This window comes from Cervus elaphus, chromosome 12, assembly GCF_910594005.1.
Source record: "Cervus elaphus chromosome 12, mCerEla1.1, whole genome shotgun sequence".
NCBI lineage: Eukaryota > Metazoa > Chordata > Mammalia > Artiodactyla > Cervidae > Cervus > Cervus elaphus.
Window position 1 is genome coordinate 97,748,826 of NC_057826.1, and position 16,712 is coordinate 97,765,537.

At 42.4% G+C, this 16,712-nt stretch overlaps 1 protein-coding gene across 4 annotated transcripts in view; it reads right to left on the reverse strand.

Annotated features, from left to right (window-relative positions):
* Positions 1-16,712, reverse strand: part of EPB41L4A (erythrocyte membrane protein band 4.1 like 4A) — a 267,439-nt gene that overhangs the window by 125,427 nt on the left and 125,300 nt on the right. For all 4 annotated transcript variants that reach the window (XM_043920178.1, XM_043920176.1, XM_043920177.1 and 1 more), the window contains exon 3: positions 1,162-1,213. In XM_043920178.1, the coding sequence (XP_043776113.1) occupies positions 1,162-1,213 (52 nt within the window). The remainder of the gene's footprint in view (positions 1-1,161; positions 1,214-16,712) is intronic.

Here is a 16,712-nt window from a genome sequence, read left to right on the forward strand (position 1 = left end):
TGGAGTTGCAATTCAGAGACAGCCAGTTCACCTCTGCTTGTGGCTAGAGCTATAACTTGGAAACTGTGGAGCTTTCCACCACAGACACGGAGGGGCAAAAAGAGCTAGACCACAGAGAGAAACAAAAATGATGCTGATGTTCAGAGAAATGGTACGTGCTGAGTTCCTGACAATTTTGCAGTTCTTATTTCCCAATTCCTTCCGGAGGCACAGCTCTGTTCCTGCCCGTGGGGTCCATAGGGCACCATGTGACCCATTTTACCCCAAGGAATGAGTCAACACACAGGAAAAGTACAGACTCAGAATGGAGTAAGAAAGGCCAGAAGAATCCTCTAGGTCTTATCAGCAATAATTCAGCAAAATAGTTTAATGATATGGTTTCAGTTTGGGAAGACAAAAAAGTTTCAGAGATGGTTAGTGGTGATGGCTGCAAACCAATGCGAGTGTATTTAGCGCTGCTGAACTGTACACTCCAAAATGGTTAACTTGGTACATCTTATGTTATACATTTTACTAATAATTTTAATAATAAATATGATTTTAAAATAACTACTCTTCTACATACTTAAGGGCTGCAAGTGTGTGGGCATGTGTACATTCATAAATAAAAATTTGAGTCATGAAAATTAATGTTAATGAATATAACATTAATTAGATTTCTGAGTCAATTAGTAGGATTCATATTGATAAAGTCAAAACCAAAATAGATGGATCCTTTCTGAACTCATAGCAATCTTTCAGGTTATGAGGGCACTCCTTAATTATTGAGCCAGTAAATAATGTGAAGGGCAATACCACTCTTTAACACAAGAAACTCAAGCACTTTAATATATCCAATGCCCACTTGCTTTTCAAATCATTGCCTCTCTGCTTTTTCTGTCTGAAGGTGAAATTTCAAAAACAATGGAAAAGTCACAGACAGAAGTCCAGGTCAGGTGCCCCCAAAAGCCAAATTCAATACTCACATCTCCTCAGAATCCCTATCCACACAAACCTAATCAGAGTCTGCAGAGACCAAGCAATGTATAAACACCCATTTCCATATTCTAGCACTGAGGTGCTAATATTCACACCTGTGGTCTTAAAGCCATTTCTGCACTCATCTAATCATGGACATTACATCATTTTCAAATTTCAACAAAATTAAAATCAAATACCTACTGTTGATCAGTTCTTTGTGTTCAGACAGGGTTTTTGCAGGATCCAGCCAATACTGGTGTGAGGAAAAAAAGAGTAATTGCAGAAATTAGTTGTATTTCATTGGCCTTCTCTTCAAGAATATTTGCAAAATGTTATTTTTTAAATTACTTTTAAATAATAAGTAAAACATTTGATTTATGATATATACACACAAACATACATAAGAATTTTCTGCTGCTAGAACATTAAAAGAGAAATGTCAGTGTTTGGAGAGAAGCAGAGAAGAGAAACAGTACATTCTGGGTTCTTAGTTGAATTCTTGTGTTGGTTATAAGATCTGTAACATCAAGATGATAATGAGTGAGTTTCTTACTGTTTTTGGCTGCAGAGAATGCCGCCCAAATCTCTTTCCAGCATCCCCACTGCAACTCCACTAGAGACATGTCTCTCCCTAAAATCTCTGTTCATTTCCAGTCCCATCCCTGACAAGTATCTCTGCCAGGAGTAGGGAAGAAAGCAATCTAATCAAATTCTCATTAAGTATCCTGGAGAGGAGGCGCAGTTCAATGGGTGAGGGTACATACAAGTCCCAGAGCAGACCCATTTGGATTCCATCCTCTCTCCCTTCATTCAGCAACGTATAACTTACAACCAGTTACTGGACATCTTGGGGCTTCCCAGGTGGCACTAGTGGTAAAGAATTGTGAGAGTCACTCAGTCATGTCTGACCCTTTATGACTCCGTGGACTACACAGTCCATGGAATTCTCCAGGCCAGAACACTGGAGTAAGTAGCCTTTCCCTTCTCCAGGGAATCTTCCCAGCCCAGGTCTCCCACATTGCAGGTGGATTCTTTACCAGCTGAGCCACTAAGGGAAGTGTGAGTACTGGAGTGGGTAGCCTATCGTTTCTCCAGAGGATCTTCCCGACCCAGGAATCGATCTGGGGTCTCCTGCACTGCAGGCAGATTCTTTACCAACTGAGCTATCAGGGAAGCCCAGTGGTAAAGAACCTGCCTGCCAATTCAGGAGACATGGGTCGGATCCCTGGGTTGGGAAGATTCCCTGGAGGAGAGCATGGCTACCAACTTCAGTATTCTTGCCTGGAGAGTTCCATGGACAGAGGAGACTAGTGGGCTACAATCCATAGAATCACAAAGAGTCGGACATGACTGAAGAGACTTAGCACACATGCAAGCACTGGACATCTCTTTCTGAACCTTCTTCACAGGCTTGCTGGAAGGATTACATCAAATACGTCATGCAAAGTCTTTATAATAGCCCCTGGCTCACACTAAGCATGCAGCACATGCTAGTGATGATTATCATTAAGGTGTGAAGGTCATTCTTAGTAAGTATCATTAGCCAGTCTAAGATACTTGCTTATTAATTCAAATTAATCTTTGGAGGACAGAATTTTAGACAGTGACGGGAGAATTTGGGGCCCTGTCGAGAGGCCTTCCTTTAAATCTCACCTTTGTGAAATAAAATCACTGAAAGAAAAAGAAACAAACCTGCCTCATTTGGAGGAAGAGCAGAGGAGCAACAAGCCAAGTACAAAGCGGCAGAAGCACCCAGAGTTCCCACAGAGGGACACAGTCAAAGGGATTCCAGCGCCTGTTAAGTCAGGGCAGTGAGCAAGGTGGAACCTTTACCCCACTCTTCTTGCCAAATGTTGGTGGTTCCAAGGGCCAAGCTAACCAATTTCCACAGTTTGCATTTTATCATGTTCCTGGATGAAGAAGGGGCAACTCTCACAGCATGGAGGTAGGAGCTGGTCCAACCTGAACCACTTTATTCCTAGCACTCTTGTGTTTGTCCAGTGAAAACATTCACTCTCTCTTGATTACCCTCGGTCAGGAATAACAAACCACAAAAGAAGCCTCAGAGAACCTCTTTGCCCAGCACCCCTTTTCCTGCCCCTCCACAAGGGCAGAAATGCTCACTCTGCTATGTAACAGTACCAGTAATTATAAATAGTTATTATTTTATATAATCCCCTTACCTTTTATTCCTATTTACATATAATAAAAATCATTCATCCTAAATGAGTATCATAATCATTTTATTACAGATTTTATCACAATACTTAACTCTATTCATGTATACATAATCCTCACTATTTGCCACTCACAAAGCTGTTTCAAATTTTCCTACTTTTTCAAAAGGTAATCAATATAAATAAACTTGATTACCCATTACCTTTGTGAAATAAAATCACTGAAAGAAAAAGAAGCCTTCTGCCTCATCTTATATATTTGACAAATATATATGCTAGCCATCAATATAAAGGGCTTCCCTGGTGGCTCAGATGGTAAAGCGTCTGCCTACAATGCAGGAAACCCAGGTTCAATCCCTGGGTCACGAAGATCCTGTGGAGAAGGGAATGGCAACCCACTCCAGTATTCTTGCCTAGAGAATCCCACAGACAGAGGAGCCTGGAGGGCTATAGTCCACAGGGTCGCAGAGAGTCGGACACGAGCTAGCGACAAACACACATAGACATCAATATAAATGGGTAGCAACTTATAACACATGTTCATCATCCCACTCTTATCATGTCTTAATTTTTAAAGGTCTAGAAAAACTTACTTTTGAGTAAGTAAGAGGTATTTGAGTAAGAGGTCATAATCAGTGAACCGCTTTTGGAGTCCACAATGACTAAAGATGTGGCTTTGGTGTTAAAAAATAAATGGTTCCCAGGGAAACACTGATTCATTCAAATAGAGTAAAAATCAATCCAAATGCTCAGCTATGTGTTGGACACAGAGTAGACCTTCTCCCCTAGATAAAGCTGCTTCCTACAAAATGGAAACATTAGGTGGGTAGATTGTTTCTTGCCAATCATGTTAAACAAAAAGGTTTGACTCTCCCTGGATTTTTACAAATAAGATAAAACAGAGGAAAACACACACAACCATAAACACCTGCATCAGGTTTCTATTGCTGCCATAACAAGTTATCACAAACAACTTACACCACCACCCATTTATTCTCCCCAAGGTCTGTAGAGGTTTCTTTGCTCCAGGTTTCACAGGACAAAAAATAGGGTATCAGCTGGCTGGGGTCCTGGAGGGTTATTTGGCAAGGAGACCCTACTCACAGGAGCACTTTTGGAAGGAGACTTAGGAGTTGAGCCATGAGAAGCTTTCCCAGTTTTCTCCAGATGTCAAGGCACATATAATACTAGGCCTTAATTTTAGGCCTTACACTTCTGTGACAAAGGGCTGTCCAACATTCATTGAATCATCGAAAAAGCAAGAGAGTTCCAGAAAAACATCTACTTCTGCTTTATTGACTATGCCAAAGCTTTTGACTATGGACCACAACAAACTGTGCAAAATTCTTCAACAGATGGGAATACCCAACCATCTTACCTGCCTCCTGAGAAATGTGTATGCAGGTCAAGAATCAACAGTTAGAACTGCACATGGAACAACAGACTGGTTCCAAACCGGGAAAGAAGTACGTCACCCTACTTATTTAACTTATATGCAGAGTACATTATGGGAAATGATGGACTGGATGAAGCACAAGCTAGAATCAAGATTGTCAGGAGAGACAGCAATAACCTCAGATATGCAGATAACACCACCCTTATGGCAGAAAGTGAAGAAGAACTAAAGAGCCTCTTGATGAAAGTGAAATTAGAGAGTGAAAAAGTTGGATTAAAACTCAACATTCAGAAAACTAAGATCATGGCATTTGGTCCCATCACTTCATGGCAAAAAGATGGGAAACAGTGACAGACTGTATTTTTTGGGGCTCCAAACACACTGCAGCCATGAAATTAAAAGACTCTTGCTCCTTGAAAGAAAAGTTATGACCCACCTAGACAGCATATTAACAAGCAGAGGCATTACTTTGCCAACAAAGATCTGTCTAGTCAAAGGTATGGTTTTTCCAGTAGCCATGTACGGATGTGAGAGTTAGACTACAAAGAAAGCTGAGCACCAAAGAATTGATGCTTTTGAACTGTTGTGTTGGAGAAGACGCTTGAGAGGCCCTTGGACTGCAAGGAGATCCAACCAGTCCATCCTAAAGGAAATCAGTCCTGAATATTCATTGGAAGGACTGATGCTGAAGCTGAAATTCCAATACTTTGGCCACCTGATTCGAAGAATTGACTCATTGGAAAAGACCCTGATGCTGGGAAAGATTGAAGGCAGGAGGAGAAGGGGACAACAGAGGACGAGATGGTTGGATGGCATCACCGACTAGATGGACAGGGACACGACTGAGTGACTGAACTGACACTGTACTAAGTGCTTCGGGCAAAAAGGAGGGAGGGCAGAGGCCTGTGGTCTTACTATTCCGTCTAATCTCATCTCAAAACTAGTAAAAAGAAATTGCAAGAGAGTCTCTTAATCTGTCCTTCTAACAACATCATCCCCTAAAAACAAACTTCACAAACATAACTCCTCAAACCAAATCTTTGTTTCTTTGTTTGTTCTTCCCTCCAGAATGACTTTCAGGCATTAAAAAGCCACAGAAAGAAAACAGGAAGGAAACTTTAAGCTAAATGTAATAGGAAAGACTGGTTAACCTATTAAAAATTTCCAAATTAATGGTAATCTGTACACTTTTAAAATAAATCTTTCCTTGTGAAGTGAAAAAGCAAAATGGTCTAAGAGGACTTAGAAATTACAATTTTGCAGCAAAAAAGGGAAGAGTCAAGACTCAGCCAAAGGCTGCCCACTGCCATTAAATTTGCTCGGTATACATCCATACGGATACATGTGGCATTTGATCCAAAGAGAACCTGGGATTACAGAAGTCAGACGGTGATAAATGCCCCAGAACATGCATAATAAACATGAGCCACCAGTTTCCATAAGCTAGCATCTTAAAGTGTAAAACCCACTTACACTCAACCAAGGTAAAGAAATGACCTTGGGACAAAAGCAGCCATACTATGATGGCCCTTGTCATCACACATTATCAACAAGAGATCAAATGTAGCACATGCGTGATCACCATGAAACACAGCAGGCAGCTGCTCCATAACCAGCGAGAAAAAAGGGCACAGAATTTGCTAATAACACAGCATTCCAGTTTCAGCTTTAGGGTCTACATTCGAATATTCACCTATATCCAGAATGGATGTAGGCTCTAAAACTGGGATAACATTCATTCACTCACCATTTATGGAATGCCCACTACATATATTCTCTATATGTCATGTCAAATCTTGCCCTGAGGATTGTAGTGAAACACGAATGACTGAGAGCTTTCCCTAACCATGAGACACGCACAGCCCAGCAGACACAGAGACAGAATCACTGATACGGTGTAACGTGGTGAGACTCATCTGTGTAAGATGAATACATGTAAGACAAATGCAAAAAGAAAAGGAGCTCTTCAAGGTTAAGGACAGCGAGGCATCACTGAAGAGAAAATCTTTGGACAGTGTGCTCACAAATAAAAAACTTTCCCAAAATACAGAAATGGAGACAGAGCCCTAAGTTTTTACAGAAGTGCTATCTAACAGCTCAACTGCTCTTAAAGCTGATGGGTCTATCTTTAAGTGATAACACAGAACAAGATACTCCAAGTCCTTTACAACTGAGGACTTACTGAAGTCAGTGCCATCTGATAGCTTATAACGATGCAGTTAAAAAAACAATGTTCCTGAGACTTACCTGGTGGTGCAGTGGCCAAGACTGCATGTTCCCAACACAGGGTCCCTAGGTTCAATCCCTGGTCAGGGAGCTAGATCCTGCATACCACAACTAAGACCCAGCACAGGCAAATAAATAAATAAACATTTTTTAAAGAAAGAAAAAAGAAAAGTGTTTCTAAAGGACATCCAGAAAGAAAAAAAAAATGGCCCATTCAGTCCTTCTGTCTGTGCTGAGTGGGGGAAAATAGAGGAATGAAGGCCGAACAGGGTCCACTGCAATGCTGGGCTACCAAACAGCTTTCCTGAACTGTACTTGCTGCCCAGACAGTCAGGAGGAGAGTCTGCCCCATCTCTCTCATCCTCTCTCAACATGTAAGCAGCTCATTCTCTAAGAAAATCCATCACTCACTCTCCCCCTTCCCTTCCCCCACCTCCTCTTGCTCACTTATTTCAAACATATCCTATAGTTCTGTATATCTTCCTAAGCTGGACTGGATCCTATTCAGGAGGAAGATGAAGTGACAATTAACCAAAACAGACCGTGCTCTCTCACCCTGATTTCTACAGTGGGCTTCCTAACACAAGAGCACATTAACAGACCACAATCCCAATGTGCTGCGCTGTGCTCAGTCGGCCAGTCACGTCCGACTCTTTGTGACCCCATGGACTGGAGCCCGCCAGGCTCCTCTGTATAATCCCAATATCCAGTCACTGAGGGGTTAAGATGAAAAGCCCTCCTTGGCAATGAGTCTTTGCCAGAGTGCAAGAGTCCAATAGTCAGAGGGTCTTACCTCTTCAGTCCTGTCGATCTTAATAACAGCATTCATGCAACCCAAAGAGAAATGACAGATGGGCTCAAGCTCCTTACTACTCTCACAGTCTTGGCTAAATGCCAGAGCATCTTTTCACCCACCTTGGCTGATCATGTCTCAATTTCATCAATTTCCTAGGTAACAGTCTCTGAATTGTATTTTAAAACTCTAACACTGTCCAGTAAATCAATATCCTAACCTTCAAAAGATATATATTAAATTCAGGATCCAACCTTTCATTTGACAACTGTTCTTTTGGAGTCTCCTAGAGTTCTAATAAAATAAAGACTAAAACATTTTAGATAATGCATGGACAGCATGGAGTAAGAAGAACTTTGCTACATCTTATTTCACACTGAGTATAATACTGACTCTTCTTTGGAGAATTTAAGAATACCACAATGGTATTTAATAATGTTTCCTGTAGATCCAAAAAAAGGCTTTAAAGCACACAGTCTGTATCAATATAACAAAATAACTTCTTGATCTAAGGGAGTATGAAGAGTTAGCAATCTGTAAGTGACAATGGCGCCAAAAAGATCTGAAACAATGACACTGCAAGTCATTCCTGGGGCGTTCCAGGACTTGACATAATTTGCATATACATTGTCAGAAATCCAGGGCTGCAACAATGGCTATTTGGCTTTTTCCATGCCCATTTCCCAATGTCCCTATACAGACACATCTCAGGCCCTCTAAGCAACATTCACAGGATTGATTTTAATTTGCTGCTTGGTATCAATCACAGCCTTGGAACCTCAGGTAAAACCACCATTACAGAGCTATTCATAGCAGGGACAGAAACCAGGACTTGTCATTAAGCCATCATGAGGGGATGGGGAGCGGGATGGGCCAGTTCGTAACTGGGCCTTATTTTTCAACAAAAGTGGATTCTATTGCACCATCTGACTACTCAAGAAGTGTCACTGGCCCCAGAAACAATTCCTCAGTTCCTTCCCACGGACCCCGGCACCAACTGAGGCTTAGAGAACTAACAACAGTGACAGCTAACACCTACTAAATGCTTACCATGTGCCAGGCATTACTGAAGACTTTACATGTTCACTTATTTAGCCCCTTTAATTATGAATTAGAAACTACAAAAATTACCCTCTGGCAAATGAGGAAACTGATTAAACAACTTGCCCCAAAATACAGAATAACAGACCCAAGGAACTGAACTTCCTTTTATTTTAGATTTGAACCAAGCCACTCTTCAAGAATACTGTCTGAACAGGAATGCAAAACTTCAATTTCAAGATTCATACACTTGACTACCCAACTTCTTTTTTCCCAGCTCACTCCCTCACATATTCTGACTCCACCAGGATACAACTCAGTTCCTACTACCTTTGCATAGTCTTTCCTCCCTGTTCCGATGCACGTCCTCACTTTGCTCATGATTCATTATCTTTGTTCACTCACAATTGTCCTCAATTCCCCTGCACAATCTTCCCTCCATATATCCACTGGAAAAAAACAAACACACACCTGTCAACTCTCCGCCTTCTCCATGCTAGCACCTGAGAGGCTAACTGTAACTGCAGACTCAAATTACACGACCATAGATGGGCTCACTTTAAAGTCATTATTAGGAACCACTGACACCCCCCAGAATCCTACTAAGTATTATTCTTTCACTTGCCTGGATAACTGCTCCATATTTTCTCTTCCCCCTTTCTCACTCTCAGCTGATGACCCTTCTTATTTCACTGAGAAAACTGAAGTCTTCAGGTGAGAACACGTATGCCTTCTCACAACATCTCCCAGCCTGTCTGCATCTGTGCTGGCCCTGTCTCCTCTGCTATTGCTGTGGGGGAATGGCCATGCTCCACTGAAGCCCATCCCTTCCCACCTTTTCAGGAACATGGTCCCAGCAATTTTGTGCTCTCTTCCTTGCACCATCAAAGCTTCCCTTTCCACAGAATCATTCCTGGTCAAATACATGATTTTATTTCTCCCATATTGAAACACACACACACACACACACTTTTGAGCTCATATCTGCCCATTTTACTTCCGTACTTTAAAACAAATCTCTGGTGGGCAAGGGGGTTCTATATTCTGCTTCCTCTCACCACATCGCTGCCCCCCACCCCTGCCCGGCCGCCACTTAGTGGTAATTTGCTGGATGCATCCCCTCTATACCCAGCAACATCCTATCTACTTTGGGATTTGCAGAGACGCAATTTAGGAGATGTAACACATGGACCATTAACAAAAAAATCTTAGAATTTACTTTGAGATTTAACAACTGTGTGTGTGCTCACTCATTCAGTTGTGTCCGATTCTTTGCAACCCCATGGACTGTAGCCAGCCAGGCTCCTCTGCCCATGGAATTTTCCGGGCAAGAATACTGGAGTGGGTTGCCATTTTCTCCTCTAGGGGATCTTCCTGACCCAGGGATCAAACTCACGTCTCTTGCATCTCCTGCACTGGCAGGTGGATTCTTTGCTGCTATACCACCTGGCAAGCCCCTTTAACATCTGCAGCTTGCTTTTATTGACCTTACCACATGTCTGGATTAATTACGTCATTTAAGTAGTTCAACTGAAAAGGTTCAAGTAGAACAGAAGTTTGACTTTTCCTCACATCAGGGTACTGGGCAGATGAATTAGTTGATAGGGCTTGTTAGGAGCTGACGAATGTGAAATCATTTCCCAAATTATAAAATATGGACTTAAGGGAAGTGTTGGGAATTTCATGTAGGCTAGGGGGGTAATTTGGAGAGTAGACTCAGATTAGTGAAGACTTAGGGGGGAAAAAAAAGTGTGGAGCTTGGATTATGAGTCCCTATTTACAGATGGGGTATTTCAGTCTCTGAAAGGCCTAGTGATGTATTCAAGATCCTATTGTAAATGAGTTAGGGAATCATTAAAGTTTCCTGATGCTGGGTCCAGTACCTTAAGGGTATGAAAAACTTTAATTTGTAATTTGAAAAAAAGAAAAATGAAACCAATGGTATTTTACATGACCTGCACACCTACTATGTGCCAAGCAATGTACTAGATGTTCTGCATATTATTTTTTCATGTTAACATTTTGACAACCTTGTAAGAAAAGTACTTGTATCCCCATCTTATAGGTGGAGACAGAGTAGTGGCCTACAGTTCCACAATGGGTCAATTAGGAAACAGAGATGCAAACTCAAACATGCCTGTATCCAAAATACACTCCATCTCCACTCTATCACTATGCCTTCACTCAAGTGCAATAAATCTGCTACATGAGCTGTTCTCCAGTAATCATTATCTATTTTTCCCAAATTTGATCATAACGGCTCACTCAAGGGCTGAGCTTCCCACGGCCTCTTGGGAACCCACTCTAGTGCCAGCAGCCATTGTTAGCCCTAGTGACAGGTGCAGGGCTGTCACCACTGTCTCGAAATACCTTTGTCACATGCTCTCTCCCTCCGGCCTTTCTTCCTGCTTCACTGACCACAACTTCACAGCCTCCTCATAGGTGTTCACTATCTCCTTAACCAGGAAAGGCTGGATTGTCCTGGGCTCACACCTTACAACCAGGCTCCTGGCTTTATGTCATCTATACATGACACCTCTCAAACATAGCCAGGCCAGAATTGCCCCCAAAGCCAACTAACTTCCTGCTTAGATGCCTATTAGAATCTTTAAACTTTACATGTTCAAAGAGGAAATGATGATTCTACTCCCTTCCAGAAAAACCTGTTCTCCTGTAGTCTTTCCCATCTCAGTAAATGATACAAAACTCTTCCACTTGTTCCAGTCAAAGCCTCTTTACCGTCTATCTCTTCTATCAATCTGCAAATACTGCTGGCTTATGTTAAAATACAAATAGAATCTGACAAATTCTTACCGCTCCCAGGGCCAAGCAGTCATCACCATTCACCTGCATTTCTTAACTCCTTTAATGGTACCGCGGGTTCTACCTCAGCATTTAGAGGAATGCTTAAAAAATGCAGATCAGATCAGTTTACTCTTCTCCACATCCTCCAGTTGTTTCCCTTCTTACTCAAATTAAAATCCAAAGTCCTTATGATGATCTGTAAGGCCCTACCTGACCTGGCCCCACTCCTGTCACTCTCCATTGTATGTTTTGATGATGAGGTGGCAGGAAGGACCTTAAGGAAAGTATTAGTGGAAGCCTTAGGGCCCCAACGCGTGAGTGCGTGTGAAGTCGCTCAGTTACGTCTGCCTCTGTGACCCCATGGACTGTAGCCCACCAGGCTCCTCTGGTCATGGGATTCTCCAGGAAAGAATACTGGAGTGAGCTGCCATGCCTTCCTTCAGGGGATCTTCCTGACCCAGGGATCGAACCAGCCTCTCTTAAGTCTCCTGCATTGGCAGATGGTTTCTTTACCATTAGCACCACCTCAGAAGCCCCCAAGGGGGGCTAAAGGAAAGCAAAGAGAAACCTGTTGAAAGCAGGAAGAAAGACCTGACTCTTCAGGAAGAAAGTTGAGCAATGCTGTTGCCTGGGGAATCATGGAAAATAAAAGATGCACCTATTGAACTGGATGATCTAGACAAAGAAATTTCCAGGCAGACTGGAGAAAGTCTTGACTGACGTCTTTTGCTCCCTATAATGAAAACTAAGAGGAAAGAGATATGCTAAAAACTGACTGTGAAATATCAACCAGGACTTAACAGGTTTAAAAATAAATTTCTCTCACTTTTAGACTTACCAAATGGCAAATGATGCCACAATTAAGAAATGGCTCCTGGGCAAAGACCAAATCCAGAGTGCCGTCAGGAAATTATGAATGAAACCATAAAACTTAAGTCTTCAAAACATCTAATATGACATATTATCATGTGTAAAACAGACAGTCAGTGGGAAGCTGCTGTATAAGACAGTGAGCTCAACCTGGTGCTCTGTGACAACCGAGCGGGGTGGATGGGAGGTGGGGCGGGATGGAGGCTCAAGAGAGAGTTCAGTTCAGTCACTCAGTCGTGTCTGACTCTTTGCAACTCCATGAACTGCAGCAAGCCAGGCCTCCCTATCCATCACCAACTCCCAAAGTTTACTCAAACTCATGTCCATCAAGTCAGTGATGTCATCCAACCACCTCATCCTCTGTCGTCCCCTTCTCCTCCTGCCTTCAATCTTTCCCACCATCAGGGTCTTTTCAAATGAGTTCTTCGCATCAGGTCCCAGGAGTCTCAGCCTCAAATAAGTCCTTCCAATGAACATTCAGGACTGATTTCCTTTAGGATGGACTGGTTTGATCTCCTTGCAGTCCAAGAGACTCTCAAGAGTCTTCTCCAACACCACAGTTCAAAAGCATCAATTCCTCAGTGCTCAGCTTTCTTTATAGACCAACTCTCACATCCATACATGACTACTGGAAAAACCATACCTTTGACTAGACGGATCTTTGTTGGCAAAGTAATGTCTATGCTTGTTAATATGCTGTCAAGGTTGGTCATAACTTTTCTTTCAAGGAGCAAGAGTCTTGATTTCATGGCTGCAGTCACCATCTGTAGTGATTTTGGAGCCCAAAAAATAAAGTCTGTCACTGTTTCCCATCTATTTGTCATGAAGTGATGGGACTGAATGCCATGAGCTAAGTTTTCTGAATGTTGAGCTTTAAGCCAGCTTTTTCACTCTCCTCTTTTACTTTCATCAAGAGGCTCTTTAGTTCTTCTTCACTTTCTGCCATAAGGGTGGTGTCATCTGCATATCTGAGGTTATTGATATTTCTCCTGGCTATCTTGATTCCAGCTTGTGCTTCTTCCAGCCCAGCATTTCTCATGATGTACTCTGCATATAAGTTAAAAAAGCAGGGTGACAAGATACAGCCTTGATGTACTCTTTTTCCTATTTGGAACCAGTCTGTTGTTCCATGTCCAGTTCTAACTGTTGTTTCCTGACCTGCATACAGATTTCTCAAGAGGTAGGTCAGGTGGTCTGGTATTCCCATCTCTTGAAGAATTTTCCACAGTTTGTTGTGGTCCACATAGTCAAAGGCTTTGGCATAGTCAATAAAGCAGAAGTAGATGTTTTTCTGGAACTTTATTGCTTTTTCGATGATCTAACAGATGTTGGCAATTTGATCTCTGGTTCCTCTGCCTTTTCTAAAACGAGCTTGAACATCTGGAAGTTCTTGGTTCACATACTGTTGAAGTCTGGCTTGGAGAATTCTGTGCATTACCTTGCTAGTGTGTGAGATGAATGCAATTGTGTGGTAGTTTTAGCATTCTTTGGGATTGGAATGAAAACTGACCTTTTCCAGTCCTGTGGCCACTGCTGAGTTTTCCAAATTTGCTGGCACTTTCACAGCATCATCTTTTAGGATTTGAAATAGCTCAACTGGAATTGAATCACCTCCATTAGCATTGTTCCTAGTGATGCTTATGTGTATATTTATGACTGATCACACTGTTGTATTGCAGAAACCAACATGTCGTTATTAAGCAATTTTCCTCCAATTAAAAAAAAAGAGAGGATACAAATGAACTCCTCACAAAACAGAAACAGACTTAGAGAAGGAACTTAACAGTTGTTGGCGGGGAAGGATGGGGAAGGGACAGTTTCGGGAGTTTGGGATGGACGTGTATGCACTGCTATATTTAGAAGGGCCTACTGTATATAGCACCAGGAACTCTGCTTAATGTGATGTGGCAGCCTGGATGAGAGGGGGTGGGGAAATAGATGTACATATATGCGTGGCTGAATCATTTTGATGTTCACCTGGAAGTATCCCAGCACTGTCAATCAATTGTGTCCATGCGCTTAGTCGCTCAGCCGTGTCTGACTCTTTGTGGCCCCATGGAACGCAGCCTACCAGGCTCCTCTGTCCATGGGGTTCTCCAGGCAAGCATACTGGAGTGGGTAGCCAGTCCCTTCTCCAGGGACAATTCCCAACCCAGGGAGAGAACCTGGGACTCCTGAGTTACAGGCGGATTCTTCACCATCTGAGCCACCAGGGAAGCCCTGGAGAAGGACACACATATATACAGAGCTGAGTCCTTCCCTTTTCTGCTCACCGGAAATTACCATAACAGTGTTAATCGGGTGTACTCTAATACAAAATAAAAATTCTTTTTAAAAAGAAATAGTAATTTGCATGGCCTTTGTCAAATAGAATTGATTATAAATTGATTCATAACAAATACACAAATTTTTTTAAAGAAATTATATCAGCTTTAGTTGAAAGGACAGAGATCATACACAAAGGGGCCTTTGGAACCCAACCTTCATCAGGCAAAAAGCAGACTGAAAATACTACTCAGCTGCAAACACACTTTACTTCTCATAGAAAGGGAAGGAAAACTCAGAGAACAGAACCAAAAGCCCAGAGGGCAGGGCCAACTGTCACAAGCAGTTAAGACCAAGCTTTAATCAAAGAAACGGCTGCATGCTCCTGGCTAGATTTCAGAACTGTTATGGCCTACTAACTGCTATGTGCCTCCTGTTTTCCCTCATTCTAAATGAAACTGTCTATACCAATTATGTGCTTTCCCGGGGGCTCAGCAGTAAAGAATCTGCCTGCCAATGCAGGAGATACAGGTTCAACACCTGAGTCAGGAAGATACCCTGGAGAAGGAAAGAACAACCCATTCCAGTATTCTTGCCTAGGAAATCTCATGGACAAAAGAGCGTGGTGGGCTACAGTTCATGGTGTTGCAAAGAGCTGGACAAAACTTAGTGACAAAACAACAACAAATACCAATTATCCTATCCCATGTGTGTCCCATCAGTATATGCTGAATGATGATCTGGGATATGTAGATACATACTTCTTACCTTCTAATTCACAGGTCTTCAGATCAAGAGGAACTATATTCACAAGACTGAACTGTAGGTACTGAAGAACAATACCCAAAGAGTCTGATTTGATGAACTCCTGTACCTTAAATCTGAGTCCAATGCCATACTAAATGAGATCTGGAAAGGCCTTGGGAGGGATGTGAGTGCATTTTATATGTAGGAAGAAGATAAATAATTTTTGGCTGGAAGATAAGACTTTCATGCTTTAAAACATGGGAAAATTTAGTTGATGCTCCTCTCATCAAGTGGGATCATCTAATCTCTCTTCCATTTAAATACAGACTGGCCGTTCCTCACTTCAAATCAGCAGAATACAGCCAAAGTAATACTCTCTGACTTCTGGGGTTAGTTATAAAAGGTGATACTGCTTTGTCTGTCCCTCCCTATCTTCCTGTGGATGCCTGCTCTGGGAACCCAAACTCTACCCTGTGAACAAGTCAAGCAACAACATGTAAGGTCCACATGTAGGTGTTCCATCACCAGTCAAGCCCAAGCCAGTGCCAACATCCACAATCAGACACGTGGCTGAGATTTCAGATGACTGCAGCCTCCAGGCTTTGAGCCTCTCCAGTTGAAAATAGTGATGCAGAGATAAGCTATCCCTACCAAGCCCTGTCCTCATCACAGGTTCAAGAACAGAGTCGCTTTTATTTTTTCCCTTGACTGTGCTATGTGACTTGTAGGATTTTAGTTCCCTGACTAGGGATTGAAACCACATCCTCAGCAGTGAAAGCATGCAGTCCTAACCACCAAGGAATTCCTAGAGTTGCCTTAATGTATTTATATTTTTTAAAAGAGAAAACTTCATGTATGTATCTATTTAGCTGTGCTGGGTCTTCCTTGCCGCATGCTTTTCTCTAGTTGTGGTGAGCAGGGGCTACTCTCTAATTTTGGTCCACGGGCTTCTCACTGCAGTGGCTTCTCTTGTTGGGAATCACAAGCTCTACGGCACAGAGCCTTCAGTAGTTGCAGCTCCTGGGATATAGAACACAGGCTCAGAAGTTGTGGTGCGCAGGCTCAGATCCCCTGCAGCACGTGGGATCTTCCCAGATCAAGGATGGAACCCGTGTCTCCTGCACTGGCAGGCAGATGCTTTACCACTGAGTCACCAGGGAAATCCGCCTTAATTTAAAGTCACTCAATTTTGAGGTGAATGTTACAGAGCCATGATTAACAGGAACACATGCTAATTCAGCAAGGTCTCTTTGATCCTCACACTTGCATTCAACAGGCCTGCTGTTTCCTCTGTGTTTAAATCATCTGTGAATCTGACGAGCATGCCCTAGCCCTCCACAGCTTTATCCTAGGAGCTGGTAACAATGCTGTAACCCCTAGCACATACCTAGAGACTTCCTTCTAAACTGATATCATTCAAAAATCAGTTCTC